At 53.5% G+C, this 21,463-nt stretch overlaps 1 protein-coding gene across 9 annotated transcripts in view; it reads left to right on the forward strand.

Annotated features, from left to right (window-relative positions):
* Positions 1-20,462, forward strand: part of AFAP1 (actin filament associated protein 1) — a 141,203-nt gene extending 120,741 nt beyond the window's left edge. For 8 of the 9 annotated variants that reach the window (XM_081579942.1, XM_081580206.1, XM_081580041.1 and 5 more), the window contains 6 exons: positions 6,211-6,328; positions 13,399-13,513; positions 14,870-15,034; positions 16,693-16,883; positions 18,178-18,342; positions 20,307-20,462. In XM_081579942.1, coding sequence (XP_081436068.1) covers positions 6,211-6,328; positions 13,399-13,513; positions 14,870-15,034; positions 16,693-16,883; positions 18,178-18,342; positions 20,307-20,333 — 781 coding nt within the window. In that variant the 3' untranslated portion in view covers positions 20,334-20,462. Of the gene's footprint in view, positions 1-6,210; positions 6,329-10,506; positions 10,774-13,398; positions 13,514-14,869; positions 15,035-16,692; positions 16,884-18,177; positions 18,343-20,306 lie in introns of all 9 variants that reach the window. The other variant, XM_081579853.1, reaches the window with a different exon arrangement.
* Positions 20,463-21,463: the final 1,001 nt, after the last annotated feature.

A 21,463-nucleotide genomic window follows, 5' to 3' on the forward strand; every position in this document is an offset into this window, starting at 1 on the left:
AGCCGACATCTTCCCAGTACTCACAATTTTGTGATAACATCGGTGGTGATGTTAAGTGTGATTTTTGATATTGTGTAATGAAGTGTGTGCATTTGGAAGGTCTGTGTCAGTCATGCACAGGTAAAAGATCCCTCCCACAAGCAAGATAAATGAATGGGTTTTCATGTGAAAGCGGACAAGCAAGTTCATTGACACAGTTTCAGAGTCTACGTGGCAACTAATCATTAAGAAACTATCACTCGTTGAATTTTGGTGTAGTATCAAAGAATATTGTCCATGACCTGGAACTTTTCCAACTAAATATCTGTAGGAGGCTGGATTTTCTTCGCATACTTCAACCAAAACAACATATTGCAACTGATTGAACACAGAAGCAAGTTTGATAATCCATTGTCTTCTACTGAGCCAGACATAGAATAGATTTACAAGCATATCAAACAGTACCATTTTTCTCATTTTTTAAAAACTTTAAAGAGGTATCATTAATGTTCATAAACACATGTTGAAATACAGTGGATTTACTCCTGTTATATTTGAACGAATAAAGGTGAACACATTCCTGAGTTTCAGTTGCAAGTACCATCAGCCTCGATAATGAACACCCACGCAAACCACAGCTCTTCGGCGTCTTCAGTAACTCTGCAGGATGTAGAGACTTAAAACTCGGGAGGCCCGCTCGTCTGCCGCGACGCATCTGTGAAGTGGAAGCACGCTAGTTCCTGTCTTGTGCACCGTCCAGAGGAGGGGTTGGGCACCCTTTTCTGTGAAGGGCAAGTTAGTGGGAACTGTCAGCTTTGCAGAGCATGTGTTCTCCAGCGTGACCACCCCCCTTTGACACCATGTTCAGCTCCCCGCGGTCAGGCAAAAGCAGCAGGGCAGTCCTGGAACCAGTGGATGTGGCCGCGCCCGGCGGGAGTTTGCTGGGTCCTTTGTGTAAAGTGCTGCCTGTGAGGTTACGACGGAAGGAGCACGGGGCCAGGAGGAAGGAACCTGGGTCCTGTCCTGCTGCAGTAGTTACTAAACGGGAAGGTGTGGGACATGTCATTCCTAACCTGTCAGTGTCCGGCTTCTTTTTGTAGAACACAGAGTTTAGGTAACGTGATATCTGAAACGTTGGGCTCTCGTAGCTCTGATCCCCGGATTCCCACTTCTGTCTCTTTCGTCCTCGGAGGATCTGGACTGGGGCTCGAGGGAGGCGGATTGAAACAGAGCAGGTGATGGAGTTGTATGATCAGCAAGTGACTATGAACATACCAGCAACTGTTGACAAGCCCACCCGGGCCCTCTAAGACTCTGAAATCCTTTGAGTAGGAAGAAGATAAACTCAGATGTTTGCACTGTTTGTCTGTTGAACGTCAACACCACCATCTAGCTTTTCCACACAAGTGGTGTTTGTGGGGGACTGGAGCGGTCTTGAATGGGGTTGTGGGATGAATGTTAACGTAATGCTTGGCTAGGGGACTCAGTAAAGATAACATCGGCCTGTATTAGCAATCGGGCTTCCCTGGTGGCTTCCTGGTAAGGAATCTGCCTGCAATGCAGGAGAAGTGGGTTCTGTCCCTGGGTCGCGGAGATCCTCTGGAGAAGGAAATGGCAACCCACTCCAGTACCCTTGCCTGGAGAATCCCATGGACAGAGGAGCCTGGGGGGCTACAGTCTGTGGGGTCACAAACAACTGGACACGACTGAGCAATTGAGCATGCATGTTAGGCATCAAGCCCCCATGTTCCACCCAACCAAGGTAAATGGCCTTGACAGGATGAGTTAATCCTGTACAACTCTGCTGGCAAATCCCCAGGAACGTTGGAGGATTTCTGAAGTGCAGGCTGCGTGCACTCGCCCACTTCAGTTGTTTGAAAACCACAGTGACAGTGATCACGTGCTCACTGTTCTGTTCATTCTTGCTATTTTTTTTCCCATAATAGGATTCTAATTAGGGAAGTGTAAGTAAATTACAGTGAGTCTCCTAATTGTATAGTAAATAAAGCACATTTAAGGTCGTTTTTAAGGAAGCGTAATATCCTTAAGTCCAGTTTTGCAAAATCTGCACATCTAGAGTGACATACGGAGAAGGCAACGGCACCCCGCTCCAGTCCTCTTGCCTGGAAAATCCCATGGACGGAGGAGCCTGGTGGGCTGCAGTCCATGCGGTCGTGAAGAGTCAGACGCGACTGAGCAACTTCACTTTCACTTTTCAGTTTCATGCATTGGAGAAGGAAATGGCAACCCGCTCCAGTGTTCTTGCCTGGAGAATCCCAGGGATGGGATAGCCTGGTGGGCTGCCCTCTATGGGGTCGCACAGAGTCGGACACGACTGAAGCGACCTAGCAGCAGCAGCAGCAGAGGGACATAGAACAAAGGAGTTCGTGGTTGTTAACTGTACCGTTTGGATGTGATTAGTTTCAAAAAGCCTCTCATAAGTCTACATGTAACTTCAGCAATAATAAGCTGAAGCAACATTTAAGAGAAACCTTGACTAAAAATATTTCCCCTAGGACCCAGATGAGTGGAATATTCATCTGAACCAAATATGAGAAGGTCACATTTTTGAAAAAGGAACATAGATTGCAATTTTGAAAACTGATTTATTAAAAATATGCACAAGTTTATGGCTGTGAGAATCTTTGCCACCCCATTAAAATCTTTATTGGAGATGTCACTTAGCAATAAAGTTTATCTTTATTTATTAGTTTTCTGTTAAACCTTCTGTAACAATTAAGAGAGAAGAGATTTAACAGGGAAACAGCGTTCAAAATATAAAATGTGGTAGCCTGCCAGTGTGATAAATAATCTAAGATTAATTTCTGCCTTTATGTAATTGGTAGCTAGTTAACAAATCTTTTCGAGGTCATTAGGGGAATTTTCTGTGCATTGATTATGTCTAAAGGAGAAAGGGCAATGATATATTTTGGGAAGAGGACAGTAGAAGAAAGAATAGGAATGGCAGGTCTCCTAGAAAAAGTGGTCTGTTTAAGAGTATTGGTAACGGTAAAGAGTCAAAACATGCTTTCCCATGGCCTGTTTTTAAATAAGACGCGATATATAGGATATATGATACAAGGCAGGTGTTCTGAAAGTTTCTTCTGGAACTCCTTTCAAGTCATGCTGGGTCGGAGCCCGTAAGAAAGCTGTGACAACGCTGGTGATGATAAAAGCTGTAGATCAGTGTGGACACAGAGAGGGGAGCAGACAGACTGACGGGAAACTCTCACCTCGAGCCACCCTCTCATCTGAGTCCCCAGGAGGTCTTATTCTAAAATGCAGTTTCTGAAAACACAGGTGAACCTTGAAAGTGTTACGTCATTGTGAGAAGAGGATGCTTTCTGGGGACGGGTGGTGGTGCTGGCTGTACAACGAGGCGAATGTGCCTTGGGCCCCAGAACTGGGCACTCACAGTGCTTAAGATGGTAACGTTTCTGTTATGTGCATTTTACATACATATATATATATATATCTCCCAGGTGGCCCTAGTGGTAAGGAACCTGCCTGAAATGCAGGAGACCTGGGTTCAATCCTTGGGTCAGGAAGATCCCCTGGAGGAGGGCATGGCAACCCCCTCCAGGATTCTTGCCTGCAGAATCCCCATGGACAGAGGAGCCTGGCGGGCTGCAGTCCACGGGGTCACAGAGAATTGGACACAACTGAAGCGACTGAGCGTGCACATCTACTTCTGTATCTTTTGGGTTTAACAAGTGGCCTGTGGCCTCTTTTCTCATTTCTGTGTTTCTTTGTGGCCAGCAACCAACTGCAGGAAGAGTGTCTGGCAAAAAGGCGAGGGACCTTATATTTGGTCTTGGACCCCAGAGACCTAGCTGGGGGGCCCAGGTCCCTCTCTGAGAGATGACGGGCAGCCTAGCCGGTGGCCGAGATCTCTTCCAGCTGGGACAGCACATCCTGTGTGTCTGTGACCTCCCGTTAGGTCCCGTGGTGAAGAAGTGACCTGCTGGTGTCTGTTCCTAGTGAGCGAGCTTCTGTCCCACCCTTCGTGGTCCACGCTCCCTCCTGGCATCTGTGCCCAGTGGGGGCCATGCAGGGGCCGGAACCCGGAGACACAGACCAGGCAGAAGACAGCCCCTGCGCCGGGCGTCTGTCTCAGAGCAAGGAACAGCCCTGGTATCAGTGCTCACGGACATTGGAGCATATCAGGCCACAGGCAACCAGTGGGCCGTGGTGGTCATCCTATGTCCTGCCCCTCATCACCAATCCTTCACCCCTAAAATACCCTCAAATGGGTTATTTAAACCAGAAAACGCTAAATGTGTATCTGAAAGCAAATCAAATCTGTCTTTCTTGTGTTCTGTTTTTCCTGTACATCGTTGTTATTCTGTCTTTCTTGTGCTCTGTTTTTCCTGTACACTGTTGTTATTTCATCACTAAGTCCTGTCCGTCTCTTTTGCGACGCCATGGACTGTGGCCCTCCAGGTTCCTCTGTCCACAGGATTCCCAGAATACTGGAGTGGGTTGCCATTTCCTTCTCCCGGGGATCTTTCTGACCCAGGGCTTGAACCCATGTCTCCTTCATCTTTTCCTAAATATATGTTAAAGTATTTTAAGTACAGAACAATCATGTGCATTTTTGTTATCGGGAAAAGAATTTGTGAGATAGCAGTGTGTCCTGGGTGGGACCCGCCGTGCGTCCTGTGTTCCCCCAGCAGAGGGCAGCACTGCAGCCGAGCCGCCTTCCCGCACTCGGGCCAGGTGGGTGGGAAATGCAGATTTAACCCCAGGGCAGCTTTGTAGCAAATGCCTGAGAGGCAGGTCTCCCCTTCCCACTTTCTGCCCACAATTTTGCTCATTTGTCCTCTTTTTTTATTCATCTGAAAGTGAAAGTGAAGTCGCTCAGTCGTGTCCAACTCTTTGCAACCCCATGGACTGTAGCCCACCAGGCTCCTCTGTCCATAGGATTTTCCAGGCACGAATACTGGAATGGGTTGCCATTTCCTTCTCCAGGGGATCTTCCCGACCCAGGGATCGAACCTGGGTCTCCCGCATTGTAGGCAGACACTTTACCCTCTGAGCTACCAGGGAAACCCTTTATTCATCTAGTTACCATAGAAGTGTAAGATCCCAAGAAAAGTAAAATTTGAAACAAACATTTTTTTTGTTTTAAATTTTAGCCTATCTTAGTTTTTCCAATTGGGAAAATTGGAAAATCTCCAGGGTAATTCTGCCCTAGGCCTTGAGGTTTTCACTGGTACCACGAGCAGACCGTTCACACATTCCTTCCTTCCCCGCTTCCTTCACTCGTGCGGGTCCTGTTGGTTGAGCAGCTTTTACCTGCTGGCTGTCGCCCCAGCACCTGACGAGTGGAGCTGGCAGAGGCCGTGTCCTCCTGAAGCTGAGGCTCGGGGGGGAAGGCAGACATCACCGTGTCACGTGTCAGGGGGTGATTAGCAGTAGGAAGGAGCAGGGATGGCAGAGGAGTGCAGAGCGGGAAGGCGCACTGTTTACTTGGGGTGATTGGGAAGGAGGGGTCTCAGAGCTGCAGGCAGAGAGCCGCTGGGAGTCTGGGGTGAAGACAGGAGGGGTGGGGGCGTGGGGAGTGGGCTCAACGCTGGGAGCCTCGAAGGTCACGAGCTGTTAGAGCCACCTGGGGACGTGGCCTGCCCTGCCCCCAAGGGCTGGGCGTGGCTGCCCTCAGGCTCCCAGAAGCTCAGGGCGTGGAGGGCGGAGAGGAGGGGACAGACACCCAAAGCTCAAGAAAGGCTGTGGGATGGACGTTCTCAAGTGCTTGTAGAACAAGCCCATGAACTTGCCCTGAAAAGAGCCAGAGAGGCGATACTTCAGTTTTGCAGGCCAGATGGTCTCTGCCTTCCAGATTTACCAGGCTCATGAAAAAGACATGTAACAAAAAGAAAAAAGGAGACACAGTTTATCAGTGAAGGGTCCAGGTAAATAAAGGTGTCCCGGTCAAGCTTTATTGGCAGGAGCAGGCTGAGCCCCTGCTATAAACTGCTGAACGCCGGGTTATTCGTGGTGCGCCAGGCGTGTGCAGGGCCGCTCTCTGAGTCCCCGGCAGGATCGTCCCCGGTCTGTGCTGCAGTCCCAGGGGCAGGTGAGGGTCCGCCCTGAGGGCTGTAGAACACCCGACCCTGCCCGGGTCCTGACACTTCTCCACCCGCAGCTCCGGACAGAGCCCAAGCACCCGTCAGCGCTCCCGGAAGGCTTGGTGATCCACCAGAGGGTGGTGACCCGGTTCCTCTCTTTCAGTTTCATGAACCGGCGTGTGCTGTCCACTAACCCCTATGTGGGGAGCACCTCCAATGGCTACGCGCACCCCAGCGGGACAGCGCTGCACTACGACGACGTCCCCTGCATCGGCGGCTCGGTGAGTGTGGCGGGCAGAGCTGGGGGTCGGCTGTGCCGGAAGGCGGACGCACACGGGGCCCTGGACTTCCCCTCCTTTCGGCCTAAACGAGGGAGGCATGAGGAAAACCACACCCCACCTCTCTTGTGTTTGACACCCCGTTCGCCTTAATCCACGTGTCAACACGAGGGTTCATCGGCGCCAGTAGCCGGTTTGTCATTCGCGTCAATGCCATTAACTAAACACCGACGGAAATCTTCAGAAGGGAGACGGTGCCGCAGGGTAACGACCGAACCGCCAGCTCCAGACACCTTCCTGCGTCCTCAGGGTAGCTGGGACTCTGAGTAGCTGGGACTCCCGTCGGTGGAGGAGAAGCCGGCCGGCCGGCCTGGCCTGCAAGGCCGTGCTCGAGTGCAGATTAAGATGAAAGGGGCTCCGTGTTAGGTCGTGGGCGTCGGGGTGCGGGCAGGCTTGGAGATCCCGTGCCAGCTGCAGAGCCCAGCAGTAGGGAGTCCGGCCTGAGTCCGGGGTGGCCTGGGGTGGGCAGGACATGAGTCCTGTCCCACAACAAGAACCCGTCAGGCCCGGCCATTCTCCACCTTGCCCCCCATCCCCCCTCCACCTTCACCTGGGGTCTCCAGGGCTGGAGGGGTGCGCACTGTGGCCGTAGCCGCCCACCCTGCAGAGCGGGAGCCAGGTGCTCAGGGAAAGCCTGTGGTGGCCCCCACAGGAGCAGGTCCCAGTCCAGGCACTGGGCCATTTCCCAGGTGGCCCGGCTCTTGGGGTCTACTTGCTAGTCTTGGGGGAGCCTCCCCCGCTGTCGTAGACCCAACCGCGCCTCATCCGCGCGGGACAGTCTGCTCCTCTGAGCCTTTGGCCTCAGCACCCAGCTGTTTTGAGGGCACGCAGCCCTGCCTCTGTCTCGCTACTCCAAGGCCCCCTTGTGAACTTTGCCCCCAGAGGGGTTTCTCCCAGGGCACATGGTGAGCGGAGCGGTGTACAGAAAGCCAGGATCTCCACAAGTGCCCGTCTGGGTCCCCTGTCCCTTTGGTCCGGTTAATACCACGTGGGTTCAGGCACCCCAGGAACGGGCTTTCTTTAGATCACACATGGCTCCCGCTGGCCCAGAGCTGAGAATCTGCCGGCTCCGAGACCGAGGAGTCATTTCTGCGTGTGCGTTGCTGGGCAGGCGGCGTGAGGGATGCAGACGGAGCGTCCCGCGTGCAGACTCTGACGCCCTCACTTGCTCAGGCCTCTCTTTAGGCTGCTCCCCTTCCGGGCTCTGTGACCAGGCCGTCTGTTTTGGAGGCGCCCTCACTCCTCAGTTGGACAAAGTTCATACTTCTGAGCCACAATACCTGGCGTTTTAGCAGCGTTTCAACTTCAGTAATTCTTTCCCTTCACGTTCTTCCTGAGGCCTAGATGAAAGGGCATCTCGAAAAGGATCTTCTGACAGGCACACACGCACTTTTAACCTGCAGGTGCTGTGGAGTTTGTTTTCTAAGTTTTCCATGTGACCTAATCCTTGGTATTTTAGGAAGAGGATGGTCCCGTCTAGACCATCTTAATAACCCGGGACAAATATATGCTAGGTTGTCATTATGAAATGCTCCCATCCACGTTTATCTGCATGTACTGTTATTTTTATATTATAGATGGGTCCCCAGCACACAAAAATAGACGCACTGAAGTGACTGCAGCAGAACAAAAACATTCCTACAGTGAAGTTTTAAGCCTTTTCTATTTTTATACAAAAGGCGGTAATTGCATTCTAGCAGAAAGGAGCTCTGCCAGGATATAAAAATAGACTAAAATAAGTAAAGCGCACGAGTTAATATTTTCTCTTTTTTTTTTTAAATGCAAAGCAATTTACAAAGACCTTTAAAACTTAAAAGAATCTGGCCGTGGTTGTGAGTTTGGGTTTTTATTTATACTTTAATGTCCATGTTCTAAAATGGCTTATAGCTATTTTAATCCTTTGTATAAAGGTTTTCCACTGAAGTAATGCTATTGTATCAACTATAGCTTGAAGCATCCTATTTTCTATGATGCTTTGACTTCTTTCTTGTAACAGCCTTGGCCACTGCGCTTTCTTCAGGCCTAACCAGGTGTGGAGGCAGGTGATGCTGACAGTCATGTGACCCACAGAGCCTGCATCCCCAAAGCCCTCACGGCAGGCTTGGAGGGGTCCCCGGGTGGTCTGCGCCCAGCCCCTCCTGGCCCTGGGAGCCTGAGGCGCAGACGCTGAGGGCCGTGTAGTTACGGGAACGGCTCTTAACTCCGGCTCTGCCTCCCACAGCTCCTCCTGAGCGCCTTGCCTAGGTTCCCCTACTCTGTAAGACTCCTGGCAGAATTACGTGCATCATGCGTCACTTTTACTGTGAAATAAGATTAAGTGCTTTGCTGGGATCTTAAACTCATTATTGACCAGGGGATTTTTGTGGAAACCAACCCCTGTCAGCGGTAATCTATTGTGTAAGTGAATATTGATACGTCTCCCGTCAACAACGTTCAGGGGATGAAGGACGTATTGACACGTCTCTGATCAAGAAGTTAACACGTTTTCTCAGGAGAACCAGAGCCCCTGATCTCCGGATGGACCCCAGTTCAGCATCCTTTCCCTTAAATCACGTTGTTTCTGCTTCTGGATCAGGAGGACTTCCAAAATCCAGTTCTTTAAAGACACGTTGGTTTTTTTTTTTTTTCACCCGTTTTAACAAACAAAACAAAACAAAACAAAAATATCATTAGCCAATGACCCTGGGAACAATTTAAGGAAAAAAGATATCTTAAGTCCCCAAAGGTAGTAAAGCTCTTCTGAAGCAGTTCACCTAGTTGTGTGTGTGTGTTACTGACAACAGCGTGGGGCGTGCATACGTGTGTGTGTCTGTGTGTGTTACTGACAACAGCGTGGGGCGTGCATACGTGTGTGTGTGTTACTGACAACAGCGTGGGGCGTGCATACGTGTGTGTGTGTTACTGACAACAGCGTGGGGCGTGCATACGTGTGTGTGTGTTACTGACAACAGCGTGGGGCGTGCATACGTGTGTGTGTCTGTGTGTGTTACTGACAACAGCGTGGGGCGTGCATACGTGTGTGTGTGTTACTGACAACAGCGTGGGGCGTGCATACGTGTGTGTGTGTTACTGACAACAGCGTGGGGCGTGCATACGTGTGTGTGTGTTACTGACAACAGCGTGGGGCGTGCATACGTGTGTGTGTGTTACTGACAACAGCGTGGGGCGTGCATACGTGTGTGTGTGTTACTGACAACAGCGTGGGGCGTGCATACGTGTGTGTGTGTTACTGACAACAGCGTGGGGCGTGCGTGTGTGTGTGTGTGTGTGTGACTGACAACAGCGTGGGGCGTGCATACATGTGTGTGTGTTACTGACAACAGCGTGGGGCGTGCGTGTGTGTGTGTGTGTGTGTGTGACTGACAACAGCGTGGGGCGTGCATGTGTGTGTGTGTGTGTGTGTGCTGCTGACAACAGCGTGGGGCGTGCATGTGTGTGTGTGTGTGTGTGTTACTGACAACAGCGTGGGGTGTGAATACGTGTGTGTGTGTGTTACTGACAACAGCTTGGGGCATGCATACGTGTGTGTGTCTGTGTGTGTTACTGACAACAGCTTGGGGCGTGCATACGTGTGTGTGTGTGTTACTGACAACAGCGTGGGGTGTGCATACGTGTGTGTGTGTTAAAACAGCGTGGGGCGTGCATGTGTGTGTGTGTTACAACAGCGTGGGGTGTGCATACGTGTGTGTGTCTGTGTGTGTTACTGACAACAGCGTGGGGCATGCATACGTGTGTGTGTGTGTTACTGACAACAGCGTGGGGGGTGCATGTGTGTGTGTGTGTGTGTGTTACTGACAACAGCGTGGGGCGTGCATGTGTGTGTGTGTGTTACTGACAACAGCGTGGGGCATGCATACGTGTGTGTGTGTGTGTGTTACTGACAACAGCGTGGGGCATGCATACATGTGTGTGTGTGTGTGTTACTGACAACAGCGTGGGGGGTGCATGTGTGTGTGTGTGTGTGTTACTGACAACAGCGTGGGGCGTGCATACGTGTGTGTGTGTGTTACTGACAACAGCATGGGGCGTGCATACGTGTTCCCGGGTGCTTGCTAATAACTGTCCATGTGCTCTGCTTCTTGTGGCCGAGGCGCCAGCTAACGACGCTGTGTGTGTTCCAGTGGGGCCCCGACGACGACGTGCCCGCGCCCCGCGGCCGAGGCCTGGGAGAAGAGGTGCTCTATGATAACGCCGTCCTGTACGATAACTTGCCGTCTCCGAAAATCTTTGCTCGCTACCCTCCCGCTGACAGGAAGGCTGCTAGGCCGTCTCCTGACAGGCTGTCCTGTAACCACTACAAACACCCCGCCTCCTCCGGCCTGCCCTGCTCCCCGCCTGTCACTAACACCTCTTCTGTGGGGAGGGCGTCTCTCGGGCTCAGCTCACAGGTACAGCACCCCCATTCTGTCGTCTCCTAGAACCTCTCGGTTTACGCTTCTCCTGCAGGGCCTGGCGGCGACAGAGTATCCACCAACGCGCGGTCAGTGAGCCCCATCAGGGGTAGAGCGCAGCCTTCCCTCAAATAGAGTATGATCTGCAAATGCACTCAGCGTCCGGCCACCCAGGGGCGGGTGACAAGAGACGCAGAGCTTTAACCGTGTTACGTACCAGCCCGACTAGTTCAGGGGGCTGCACTGGTGACTCAGAGGTCAAGAATCTGCCTGCAACGCAGGAGACCCGGGTTCAATCCCTGGGTTGGGAATATCTCCTTGGAGAAGGAAATGGCAACCCACTCCAAGTATTCTAGCCTGGAGAATCCCATGGACAGAGGAGCCTGTCAGGCCACAGTCCGTGAGGTTGTAAAGAGTTGGACATGACTTACTGACTAATCCAACTACTAGTGCGTTCTGTGTGCCTTTGCCTGTGCCATTCTTGTGAAGTTCCCCAGTGAATTTTGTGAGTTATGGTGATTAAAGGCAAAGTATTAAAGAGGATGAGGTGCTAAGTTTCCAGAAGATTTTTGAGCTGCAAGTTCCTTTCCTGTGATTTCGTTGCATGTACTTGGGGAGGGCTGGGCTCCACTGCCAATTGCTTTCAGACCTTTAAGCAGGATTAATCCAAGGATTACAGTGTTCTCCCATCATGAGTACAGGAGTATACTCCCTAAAATGGAGTAGATAATAAGGCTCTTGGATTATCACTGAATGGTCAGTAATCTTGATATTTAGCAATTGTCCATCCCACACTGCATATTTGTGGCAAACCATAACATTTCAGTGTAAATATTGATTTTGTGTTTGCATGCATTTAAACTAAGATCTAAGTGGTGCCTGGAAGAATACTCTACAAACATAAAGCATGGGACCACGTTTTAAATTATTTTCTTTTCCCTCCAGATTTTGGGGTAATCTTGAGAAAATGATGAATGCCAAGTAAGATCCTAGAATTTCAGAGTGTGATAGTTTATAGTGGTTCTTCCAAACCTGATCTTTTCATCAAAGTCATGTAGGAAGATTTTTGTGTTTTATTTCCAACAACGGCTGGAGATTCTGATTCAGTGAGTCTGCGGGCCCAGTCCAGTGTATCGTCAAACATAAGCACTTACATAGAAAGTTTTTTTGTGAGTGAAAGTGAAGTGAAAGCCTCCCAGTCTTGGCCAACTCTTTGCAACCCCATGGACTATACAGTCCACGGAATTCTCCAGGCCAGAATACTGGAGTGGGCAGCCTTTCCCTTCTCCAGGGGATCTTCCCAACCCAGGGATCGAACCCAGGTCTCCCGCACTGCAGGCGGATTCTTTACCAGCTGAGCCACCAGGGAAGCCCCTGATACTTTTTTATGAATACTTACGTAAAAAGTCTCACAGGTCACATGCTTCGCTTACTAGGTGAAGGTATTGACCTGTCCTTTTGTTGGTATTGGAGTTCACTTTGGTAAAAACGATGGGACAGAACATGCCATCTTACCCACGTGGAGTTTCCCCTGATGAGTTTGGATCACTTGACGCGTGGCTTGTTTGTGTCTCGTTTGTGTCCGTGTCACCTCTAAGCGGGAAGCGCGCTTGCGAGCCGCCTGCCTTCCGTTTCCCTGTCCTCATTTGGCTGTTCAGTGGGGACCCGCTGCGCTTGACACACACCTGCCGTGTGTGTGCCCTGGGTGTGCGCGCGGTGTCATTTAAGCTCTTCAGGAACCCTGTGGGTGGCATCAGTGTCTTTACGTTTTTAAATGAGCACGCAGGCTCAGAAAGCATTCGTGCTGTGCTCAGCACCTCCTAAATGATGGAGTGGGAATTTGAAGCCCCCCCACCCCCAAACCCAGGCTCCCAGCAGTAAGAAACGTGTGTATGGAGGAACCTGGGCCAGGCAGGTACTGTCAGCCTTGGCCGTCAGGCTGGATTCACGACCCAGCCAAGGTGTGCACACATCACTTGAGCAAAATGCGGCACGGGTTGGCTTGCAGCCATTAAAGAAGTAGGGATACGCTGGATTATTCTAAAATTCGGTAGTGAGTTAAAATGCAGTTCATACTGTTCCTGTATTTAGCTTCTTCTGCTTCCTTCCTCAGACCCCATGAGCAAATCGAACAGTAGTTATTTATCCAATTAGGACATTAGTATAAAGCCCTGGTAGCCGAAGACTGACGTGCATGGTCGTGCTACTTCCCTGAAGACCGTTCTGCCACAGTAAAAGCTGTTTATCCTTGGAAGCACAGACGGTCGGTAACCTCAGCCCAGTGCTGTCAGAAACCCACAGTCTGTGCCAGTGTCTTGATCGGCGTATGCCACCTCCCGGTAGAAGAAGCTAACTTTGGCGCACTCCAACTGAGGACATCCTAGGGTTCCCCGTTTGCTCCAAACCTCGGTGCTAGAACCTTCTCAGCCACTCTGGAAAGTTCACAGCCGTCCAATGTTGGGAAGCCAGACTGGTTTCTACCAACCACCCATACTTTTTTTCTGTCTGTGCTACATTTTAAAGAGTCAGAGACTGAAACAGTTGACTGCAAAAAAAAAAAAAAAACCACCCAGCGGTGTTTGTCTGCTTGTTTTTCATTCTCCCATGTGTTTATTTCCACAGTCGAAGGGTAAGAAGCCCCCCGTGGCCTCCAATGGTGTTATGGGCAAAGGCAAGGCTCCGAGCGGGCAGCAGAAAAAGGCTGACTCGGCGGCTGGCGTGAGGCGGACGCCTTCGAGTAAGTCGACCCTTTTGTCTCCCGTGTTGTGGCTTTGGGTGCGGCATGCAGAGCTGGGGCTGGGTGGCTGTCTCCCTTCCCACCTGGGGAGATGGAGAGTGCCATGGGGGGCGTGGGGGGGGGCGTGGGGTGGGGGCGGTGGGCAATTGGAGAAATCCGTTCACACCCGGATCCTTCCTCGTCTGCTGGGTTGCGGAATGGCCGTGACTTTTAACCTGGCTCTTGGGACTGCTGCATACCCGCGCAGACAGAGCTGGTTCAACTGCAGACTTGCTCACGTGTGTTCACCCATGAGGTAGTTGTGGGTTCGGGAGGTGGTGCTGCCGTGAGGGGTCCTGGTCGGTGGGTCGAACTCCTCCGTCTGTGTCCCCGGTCTACCGAGTGAGCCACTTGGGTTGAGTCTCATAAGCTGTCTGAACTCAGCCTCTGTGTGTGGGAGGCACAGATGGGGTCAGCTGGGGCCTCTGGCTGAAATAGTTGGGGAGCGCATGTCCCTCAGAGCGCGGGAGCCTCTCAGGGTCTGTAAGCAGTCCTGCTCCCCCCACCCCACTGTGCTCTCTCTCCTGCCCTGTCATCCCCCTGGCACCCCGGATCAGGGCAGTGTCATCGTCCGCCCCACTGTGCGAGTGTAGACGCAGGCTCAGGGAGTTGGTGAGGCTCCCCGAAGTCTCCCCGAACCCGTGCGCGGACTGGGTTTCCAGGCTGCAGATCCGGCAGGGGCCGGACTGAGCAGAGGAGCCGTGAGACCCCCGTGAAGGGGGCCCACCTGCGCCCAGCATGCTTCGTGACCCACAGACGCACGACTCTGGGGTCTCGGTCAGTGTGTGTCTCTGTAAGCATTTCTGGTGCTGATGGGGTCTCGGTCACTGTGTGTCTCTGTAAGCATTTCCAGTGCTGATGGGGTCTCGGTCAGTGTGTGTCTCTGTAAGCATTTCTGGTGCTGATGGACCCCTCTTCTCAGATTGCAGAACGTTGTGTTCACGCTCGACCTTGTTGAAGAGTTGCATCCTGTCTCAATGGGAGGAGTTAAAGACATTTCCTAATAGTCTATTTTTTTTTTTTTGCCTTTTCATACCATCCCTGGGGTCACAAAGAGTCGGACACGACTGAGTGACTGCATTGAACTGAACATTCTGTTTGCATCTTTGAAGTTCGTTTCGAAGACTATCGGATCATCAGAACCAGTCTCTTTTCTGTTTGGTTCAAACCTGTCCTGTTCTCTTTCCTCGTTGGATTAGCAAAGTGACTTGCTTTGAGTTTATTTTACGGAGCTGACGGATTAAACGGGCTTTATGAATTAGTCTGTCATCTACTTGGTTGAACCTAATTTCCTACTGATGCTTTCTTTTTTTAAAGATGCTGACCAGTACAAATATGGCAAGAACCGGGTGGAAGCAGATGCCAAGCGGCTGCAGGCCAAAGAGGAGGAGCTGCTGAAGAGGCGGGAGGGCCTGCGAGACAGGCTGGCCCAGCTGCGCAAGGAGAGGAAGGGGCTGAGGGCAGCCATCGAAGTGAACACTGGTATGCGGGGGCCCCCTTCTGCGGGGCCGGCGCCTCCGCCCAGGGTCTTACCCTCACCAGGCCCTCATCTTAGGAAAGACCCCGTCCTTCCACGCGGTGCTTCTCGCCGTTCAGAAGCCTTGCTGGAAGCCTGGGTCGGGGGCCACGGTGTGGAGTAAGGACCAGGCAGAAGGGGGCCCCCTGGCTAGGCCCGGGTAGGTGCCAGGAGCTATCCTGGCCTTGGGTGCTGATGGCCAGGTTGTCGGGAGCAGGAGCCCCAGGGCTCCAGAGCTCTGGTCCCTGGCTGTGACGTGTCGGGGTCTCAATGGGGAGGCCCCGTGTAGGGCTGGAAGGAGCCCCCCGTTCCCTGCGGAGGGACCGGTGAGAGCGGGATGGTGGCGGACTCGTGCATGGGATCTGGGAAGAGCCCAGGGCGATGGCAGCAACCCCGGGGTGGGGGGGAGGAGGGGACCCCGGTGTGGACCACAGCCCGTCTGTCTCTAGGTCAGGCCTGTCTGTCAGGCCTCCTCCCCGGGGGAGCTGGGCGAGCAGTGCCTGGCTCTGGGGTGGGTGCTGCAAAAACGTCTGTCTGCTCAGCTCAGGGCTGAGTCTGATCCTGGGGCGAAGATGACTCTGCAGATTGTGATCCTTTGGCCTCGGGTTGGGGGTGGGGATGAGGAGGAGGGATGCGGAGACCAGGGCGGTTCGGGAAGGAAGCCCCTGCTTTCCATCGGCGTCTGCACCGGAGGAGCTGGTGGATGTGCAGCAGTTAGCCGGCAGCTCCAGCTGTCCCTGACTTTGTGCCTAGGTGATTTTTTAAAAAGGAAAGCACTTTCAGAGCTTAAAGGATGGGAGACGGGTGTGTGCCGGTCTGAGACAGCCTGTAGGAGGGGCAGGAGGTGGCATCTCCTGTGAGGACCCCCCACCCCCACCCAGGGACAGGGAAAGGGGATCAGAGACTTGAGCAGAGACCTGGACGGGAGCCCCCAGGTCAGCAGGACAGGAGAGTCCTTCCCTCCGTGTTTCCAGTTTGCAGGGTAGTGAAGATGCAGGCAGATCAGACCAGCTTCGGGCCTGGAAAAAGAGAACTCTCGTGTGCTGCAGTCATCAGACTGGGGCCACGCCCACCAGTCGGTTAATCTTCGGGATCAGTTTCCTTATCTGTCCAATGGGCACATTGCCTGCCCTCCTGTGTCACTGTAACACATTTTAGATAAGATAGATAAAGCGAATGTGCCGTGTTCTATGGATATGTGAGCTACATTATGTTTTGACCACAGGGGCAAATAAGATGACTCAAGAGTAGAAAAAACTAAGAACAGAAAAACATTCAAACGTCTCAAGTCAGCGGCACCTTTGGAAGCCACCTGGTCCAAATTCCTCATTTTGAAATGAGGATGTTGAGGCCCAGACCTCAAACTCCTGCCGTTTGTGAGGATCAGAGTCTTCTGCTTCTCGGTCCATATTCTCCCAGCTGCACGAAGGAGGGCATTTGGGAACGGACCCTGCTCCTTTCAGGAACCGCTGGATTGGAGTTTGGTGGGAAGGACTCTAGTTGGGTGGGGAGCAAGCCCCCAGGGTTGTGGCGAGTGCCTCACAGGGAGCCCCCAACGTCCGTCTTCGGATGCTTGGAAGTATTTGCCTTTGGCTGGAGCAGTAGTGTTCCTCTGGGATTTCAGGCAGGAAGACCCAGGTGGTCCTGGAAGAGAAGCTGAAGAAGCTGGAGGAGGAGTGTAAGCAGAAGGAGACGGAGCGCGTCAACCTGGAGCTGGAGCTGACGGAGGTCAAGGAGAGCCTCAAGAAGGCGCTGGCTGGCGGCATCACCCTGGGGCTGGCCATCGAGCCCCGCTCAGGGACGTCCAGCCCGCAGGTACAGTCCGCCCGCTCCCCGGGAGCGGGACCTGGCGTGCTCCCCCGGGTCGCAACTAATCCCTGTCCCCCAACATCAGCCTCGCAAAGACACAGCTTGCGTGTCCGCCTGAAACGCTCTCCTTGGCCGTGTTTCAAGTCCACGGACACTGAATTTTTTCTTCTCTGTCTCACTGAACTTTTTTTCGAAGGTGGTGGAATCCCCGGGTCTGTTTTGTTCCCTTTGGCAAACTGAGTATAATATTGGGTTGGTCAGAAAGTTGGTTCAGGTTTTTCCACCTGACGTCGCGTCTCCGGGCGCCGATCGCTGCTCTGGCTGCCTGGGGTGACCCCACGTTCCGGGGCCCTCCCTCCCTCTCGAGGGTCTCCCGCTCAGCCCCCCGTCAGCCCCCCTTCCCTGTGCCCCGTCCTCCTGAGGCCTGGTCAAGCTCCCACTTCCACCTCGGGTCTGCTCCTCTCTCTGGAGGGCCCCTCCTGGGGCCCCAGAGCTGCCATCTGCCCGCGCGCGGCTCTCTGCCTTGTCCCCACCCCGACCACAGCCTGGGAACAGCGGCTGCCATGAGGCACACCTGTCCTGGGGGAGGGCTGCCCCCTCAGAGCCCAGCTCGGCTTCCCGGGGGCGGACGGAGGGGTTCCCTCCCCGCTACCCCCACCCCACCCCCACCCCTCAGCCAGAGCGGCCTTTGAAGGCATTTCCAAGTGAAGGAAAACGTGAGGAAAGCTGGCTGCAGCCCCCAGGGGGGTTCTCAGCAACCCCTCAGAACGGTCACTGAAGCACTGTTCTCCTAAAGAGACGTTCTGTGCAATCTCACCAGTGTTTTACATCACGCGCTACGCAGCGAGCGCAGGGCGGTCAGTCCTCGAGTCCTCGTTTGGGGAAAGACCGCAAGTTACAGGGGCAGCTTGTGATCTCACCGGGGACCAGGCAACCGCAGGTTTACTCTGCTCCGTTTCAGGACTTGCTCTGACCCACGGAGACCGTGCTGTAAGCGGTCAGGAGTCCTCTGGATTGGTCTGTGGCCACTACCGGGAGCCACAACCCACGGCTTCAGCATCAGCCCTTCCAATAAATGTTCAGAGTTGATCTCCTTTAGGATTGACTGGATTGATCTCCTTGCAGTCCAAAGAGACTCTCAAGAGTCTTCTCCAGCACCACAGCATGAAAGCATCAATTCTTCGGTTGTCATTGTTGCCTATTTCCGAAACCCGTTTTATTCATTAAACATTTTCCTCATGGAAAATACTGCTGACCTGGAACCCACCCCTCACCCAGCGTCTCCTCCTTCTGTTAACAGTCTCCAGTTTTCAGGCATCGGACTCTGGAGAACTCGCCCATGTCCAGCTGTGAGACCAGCGACGCGGAGGGCCCGGTGCCTGTGAACAGTGCGGCCGTCCTGAAGAAGAGCCAGCCGGCCCCTGGCAACTCCCCCTGCCGGGGCCACGTGCTGCGGAAGGCCAAGGTGAGCGCCTGACCCGCCTGCTAGGGGAGCAGCAGTGCTGAAGGGGAGCAGGTATCCTGGGGGCGCAGTGACCCCAGCGCTGATGCAGGCAGGAGGGGTGGGGGCACTTCCGTGAAGTTTGCTGGGGATGGTGGCGGGCTGAGGAGCTACGCATGGCCTCCTGATCCGGTTCTACAGCTTCTATACATTAGATACTGTTCCACGAGTATCTACCCAGTTCTTCTCTAAAGTCAGACCCTCCTTCAGGAAGCCATCCTTTCCGAGTCAAAAACAGCCAAGACCTGGTCTCTAGGCCTGCACCGTCTGTTGTCAGGAAAGCCAGCCACTTTGGTTCTGTCTCCTGGCTTCTTCTGACTTCATTGTGCCTTCATTGATGAAGCAGAGATTGGCCAGGTGACCAATGGGATCCTTTAAAAAAAAATAAAACGTTGAGGCATGAACTCTTCTCCAGCCCCTCCCCTGGCCTCACCCTCATCCTGTAAACCTGTACCCAAGGGGCCATCCAGTCGTGCCTTTCAGTCTTTCTCTGGCACTGCCCACTGAAAATTTTTGATGCCAAACTTAAAATCTCAGAAAATTAAAAAAAAAAGAAAGCTATAGGTTATCAAAGTAAGCAGTTCTGGATGGTATAGCTGACAGTGTGTGCTGTGGAAACATCCTACTTGGTCCAGTCACCCTACTTCATCCAGATGAGTTTAGTTTGTCCTGACAAATGCGGAGGCTGGCTGCCCTCCCCTCTCTCCCTCCAGAACCCTCTCCGTGCTGCCGTTACTTTTGTTCTCTGGCGGTTTCAGAGCCCAGTGCAGATTGGCTGGGGAGATACTGTTTTCTGCAAAGTGGATCTGGTGCTCGATAAAGAGCAGGAGTGTTAAGCGCTGGCTGCACACTGCCATGTTCAGGGCGGGTCCCTGATGGTGGTGATTTTAAACAGCATTCATAGCACATGCATTTGACCGAGCCTGTGTGTGGGGGTAAATTTGGGGAAAAGAATGTTTGTGTGCCATTGTCGCTCAGTCGTGTCTGACTCTTGGTGACCCCATGGACCGCAGCACGCCAGGCCTCCCTGTCCGTCACCAACTCCTGAAGTTTACTCAAACCCATGTCCACCAAGTCGGTGATGCCATCCAACCATGTCATCCTCTGTCGTCCCCTTCTCCTCCCACCGTCCATCTTTCCTTAGCATCCGTTAAGTATTCTTAGTTTGCAGAGGAATATATTTTGCCTAAGAGATATTTAGAATCAAACTGTCCCATAAAGTCCCCCTAATTATTTGCAGAAGGCAAATGCAATAAAAATCTTACCTTTTTTTCTTTACTGTCAAAGAAACCATTTTACGGTTCTGTACCTGCAGCCTCTGGAAGGCTCCATCTCGCAGGCCTTCACTTGCCATACAGAGGTGTGGGCTCTGTGCATCCCCCTCATAATAAATGTAAACTGTGGTTTTGGCCGCGGCGGATGCACAGCTGGCCACTCAGACCAGCCCAGGGCCTCCCTGAAGGAATGGGGTTGAGCGGGGTTTTCCCGGGACTCCCGAGTGTAGTGACAGGGGAGCCGTGGCTGGAGGAACGGGTTGGTGGCCTGGCCTGGCCTCTGAGAGCGTCCGTCCACCCGTGAGTGCATCGCACACGTGGTCTCGGCTCCCACCACGGCCTTTCTTTCTGACGACTTCCCCGACTCACCCTGGGTGCTCATCGAGAACTGTCATCCATGTTCCTAGGGTAATGCCCAGCTCCAGAAGAGGGCTGCTCCTCGAGTGAGAGGGTGTGCTCCCGAAAGCTGGGGAGTGGCAGGTCCCCCATCACGGGGTTTCCCAATGTGAGGAGGGCTGACGGCCCCGACGTCCAGCTCCGGGCAGCCTCGTCCTCCCTGCCTGGGCCTCGGCACGTGCAGGAGGTGGCCTGGCCTGCCCCCGCCCCAGGCGTGGCCTGTGGACCTGATATGCCCCTTCTCCCCTCGCTTGGCAGGAGTGGGAGCTGAAGAACGGGACATAGAGCCGGAGGACGCCCGGCCCCGCAGCGTCGAGTGACCGCCCTGCGACCGCGCACCGGTGCCAGGACCCAGCCCGCCGCACGTATCCTCTCTACTGTATAATGGTTCCCTTTAAAGAGATTTACTTGTAACGCTTTGGCCTCCAAGTTCATTTGTGAAAAGACAGCGAGGGGCGGAAGGCGAGGAGCCCCCCCCGCCGGCGGATGGAGAAGCCGCAGCTTCCCGCCCAGGTAGACAGTGGCTTCCACCTGTCCCCACCCCCCCAGACCGAAGACCCGCAGGGACCTCGACGTGGACACGCTCTGTGCGCTGGGTGAGGCGTGGGCCTCCGGCTGCCCGCTGCTCAGCTGGGCGCCCGGGGACGCCCCCCTTACCCCCTACTGCCCCCCAAGTCTCACCAGCACCTCCCCAACGCCCGGTAAAGTCACCACAGAGCTATGCTGTGAAGCCGTTTCCATCTGTTTTTACAAACATTTCTGAACAGGTGCTTTTGTCCCCAGGACGTGAAGAGCTGGCACTCTTCTTTAGACCCGAAGAAAATGTCCTCTCTTTATCCTGGGTTGCACTTAGCTCCCGGGGTTTTCCAGAGCTTCTGGATCATATTTTATTAATGATTTGTCCTGCTTTGGAAAGGCAGCAGAAGGTTTTCGGCCCTTCGCGTTGTGTGTGTCCTTTGCTGCTTTTTCCAGCATCCACACCCCCTTCAACCCCCTCAGAGCCGGCGGGTGGTCTCAGAGCCCTGGGCAGCCTGGGAGTGACAGTCACACTCATTCTCCAGGGGCCTGGCTGCCAGGCAGGGCCTCTTCAAGCGTCCCTGTCTGCCTCCTGTGGGATGTTTCTGGAGCCTGAGACGTGAAGGGGACAGGCCCGTCCACAGGCAGAGGTCATCTGGGTCTGAGGACCAGGCCAACCCTCCCATCTGCAGAGGGACCTCTCAGGAATACTCCTTGTGGGAAGCGCGGCCACTGCCCAGGACAGCCATCAGTCACCCCAGAGCCCCCTGCACGCTGACCGAAGGGCCAGTCACACGCGTGGCCGGGCCCCCTCCCCCCACCCCGCCGTCAGAGCAGGCCTGGCGTCCGCTGCCCCATGGGTGTTTCTCGTCAGATACCGGAGCAGGAAGCAAGAAGAC

Source organism: Giraffa tippelskirchi, chromosome 1, assembly GCF_054371585.1.
Source record: "Giraffa tippelskirchi isolate mGirTip1 chromosome 1, T2T-mGirTip1v1.2.pri, whole genome shotgun sequence".
NCBI lineage: Eukaryota > Metazoa > Chordata > Mammalia > Artiodactyla > Giraffidae > Giraffa > Giraffa tippelskirchi.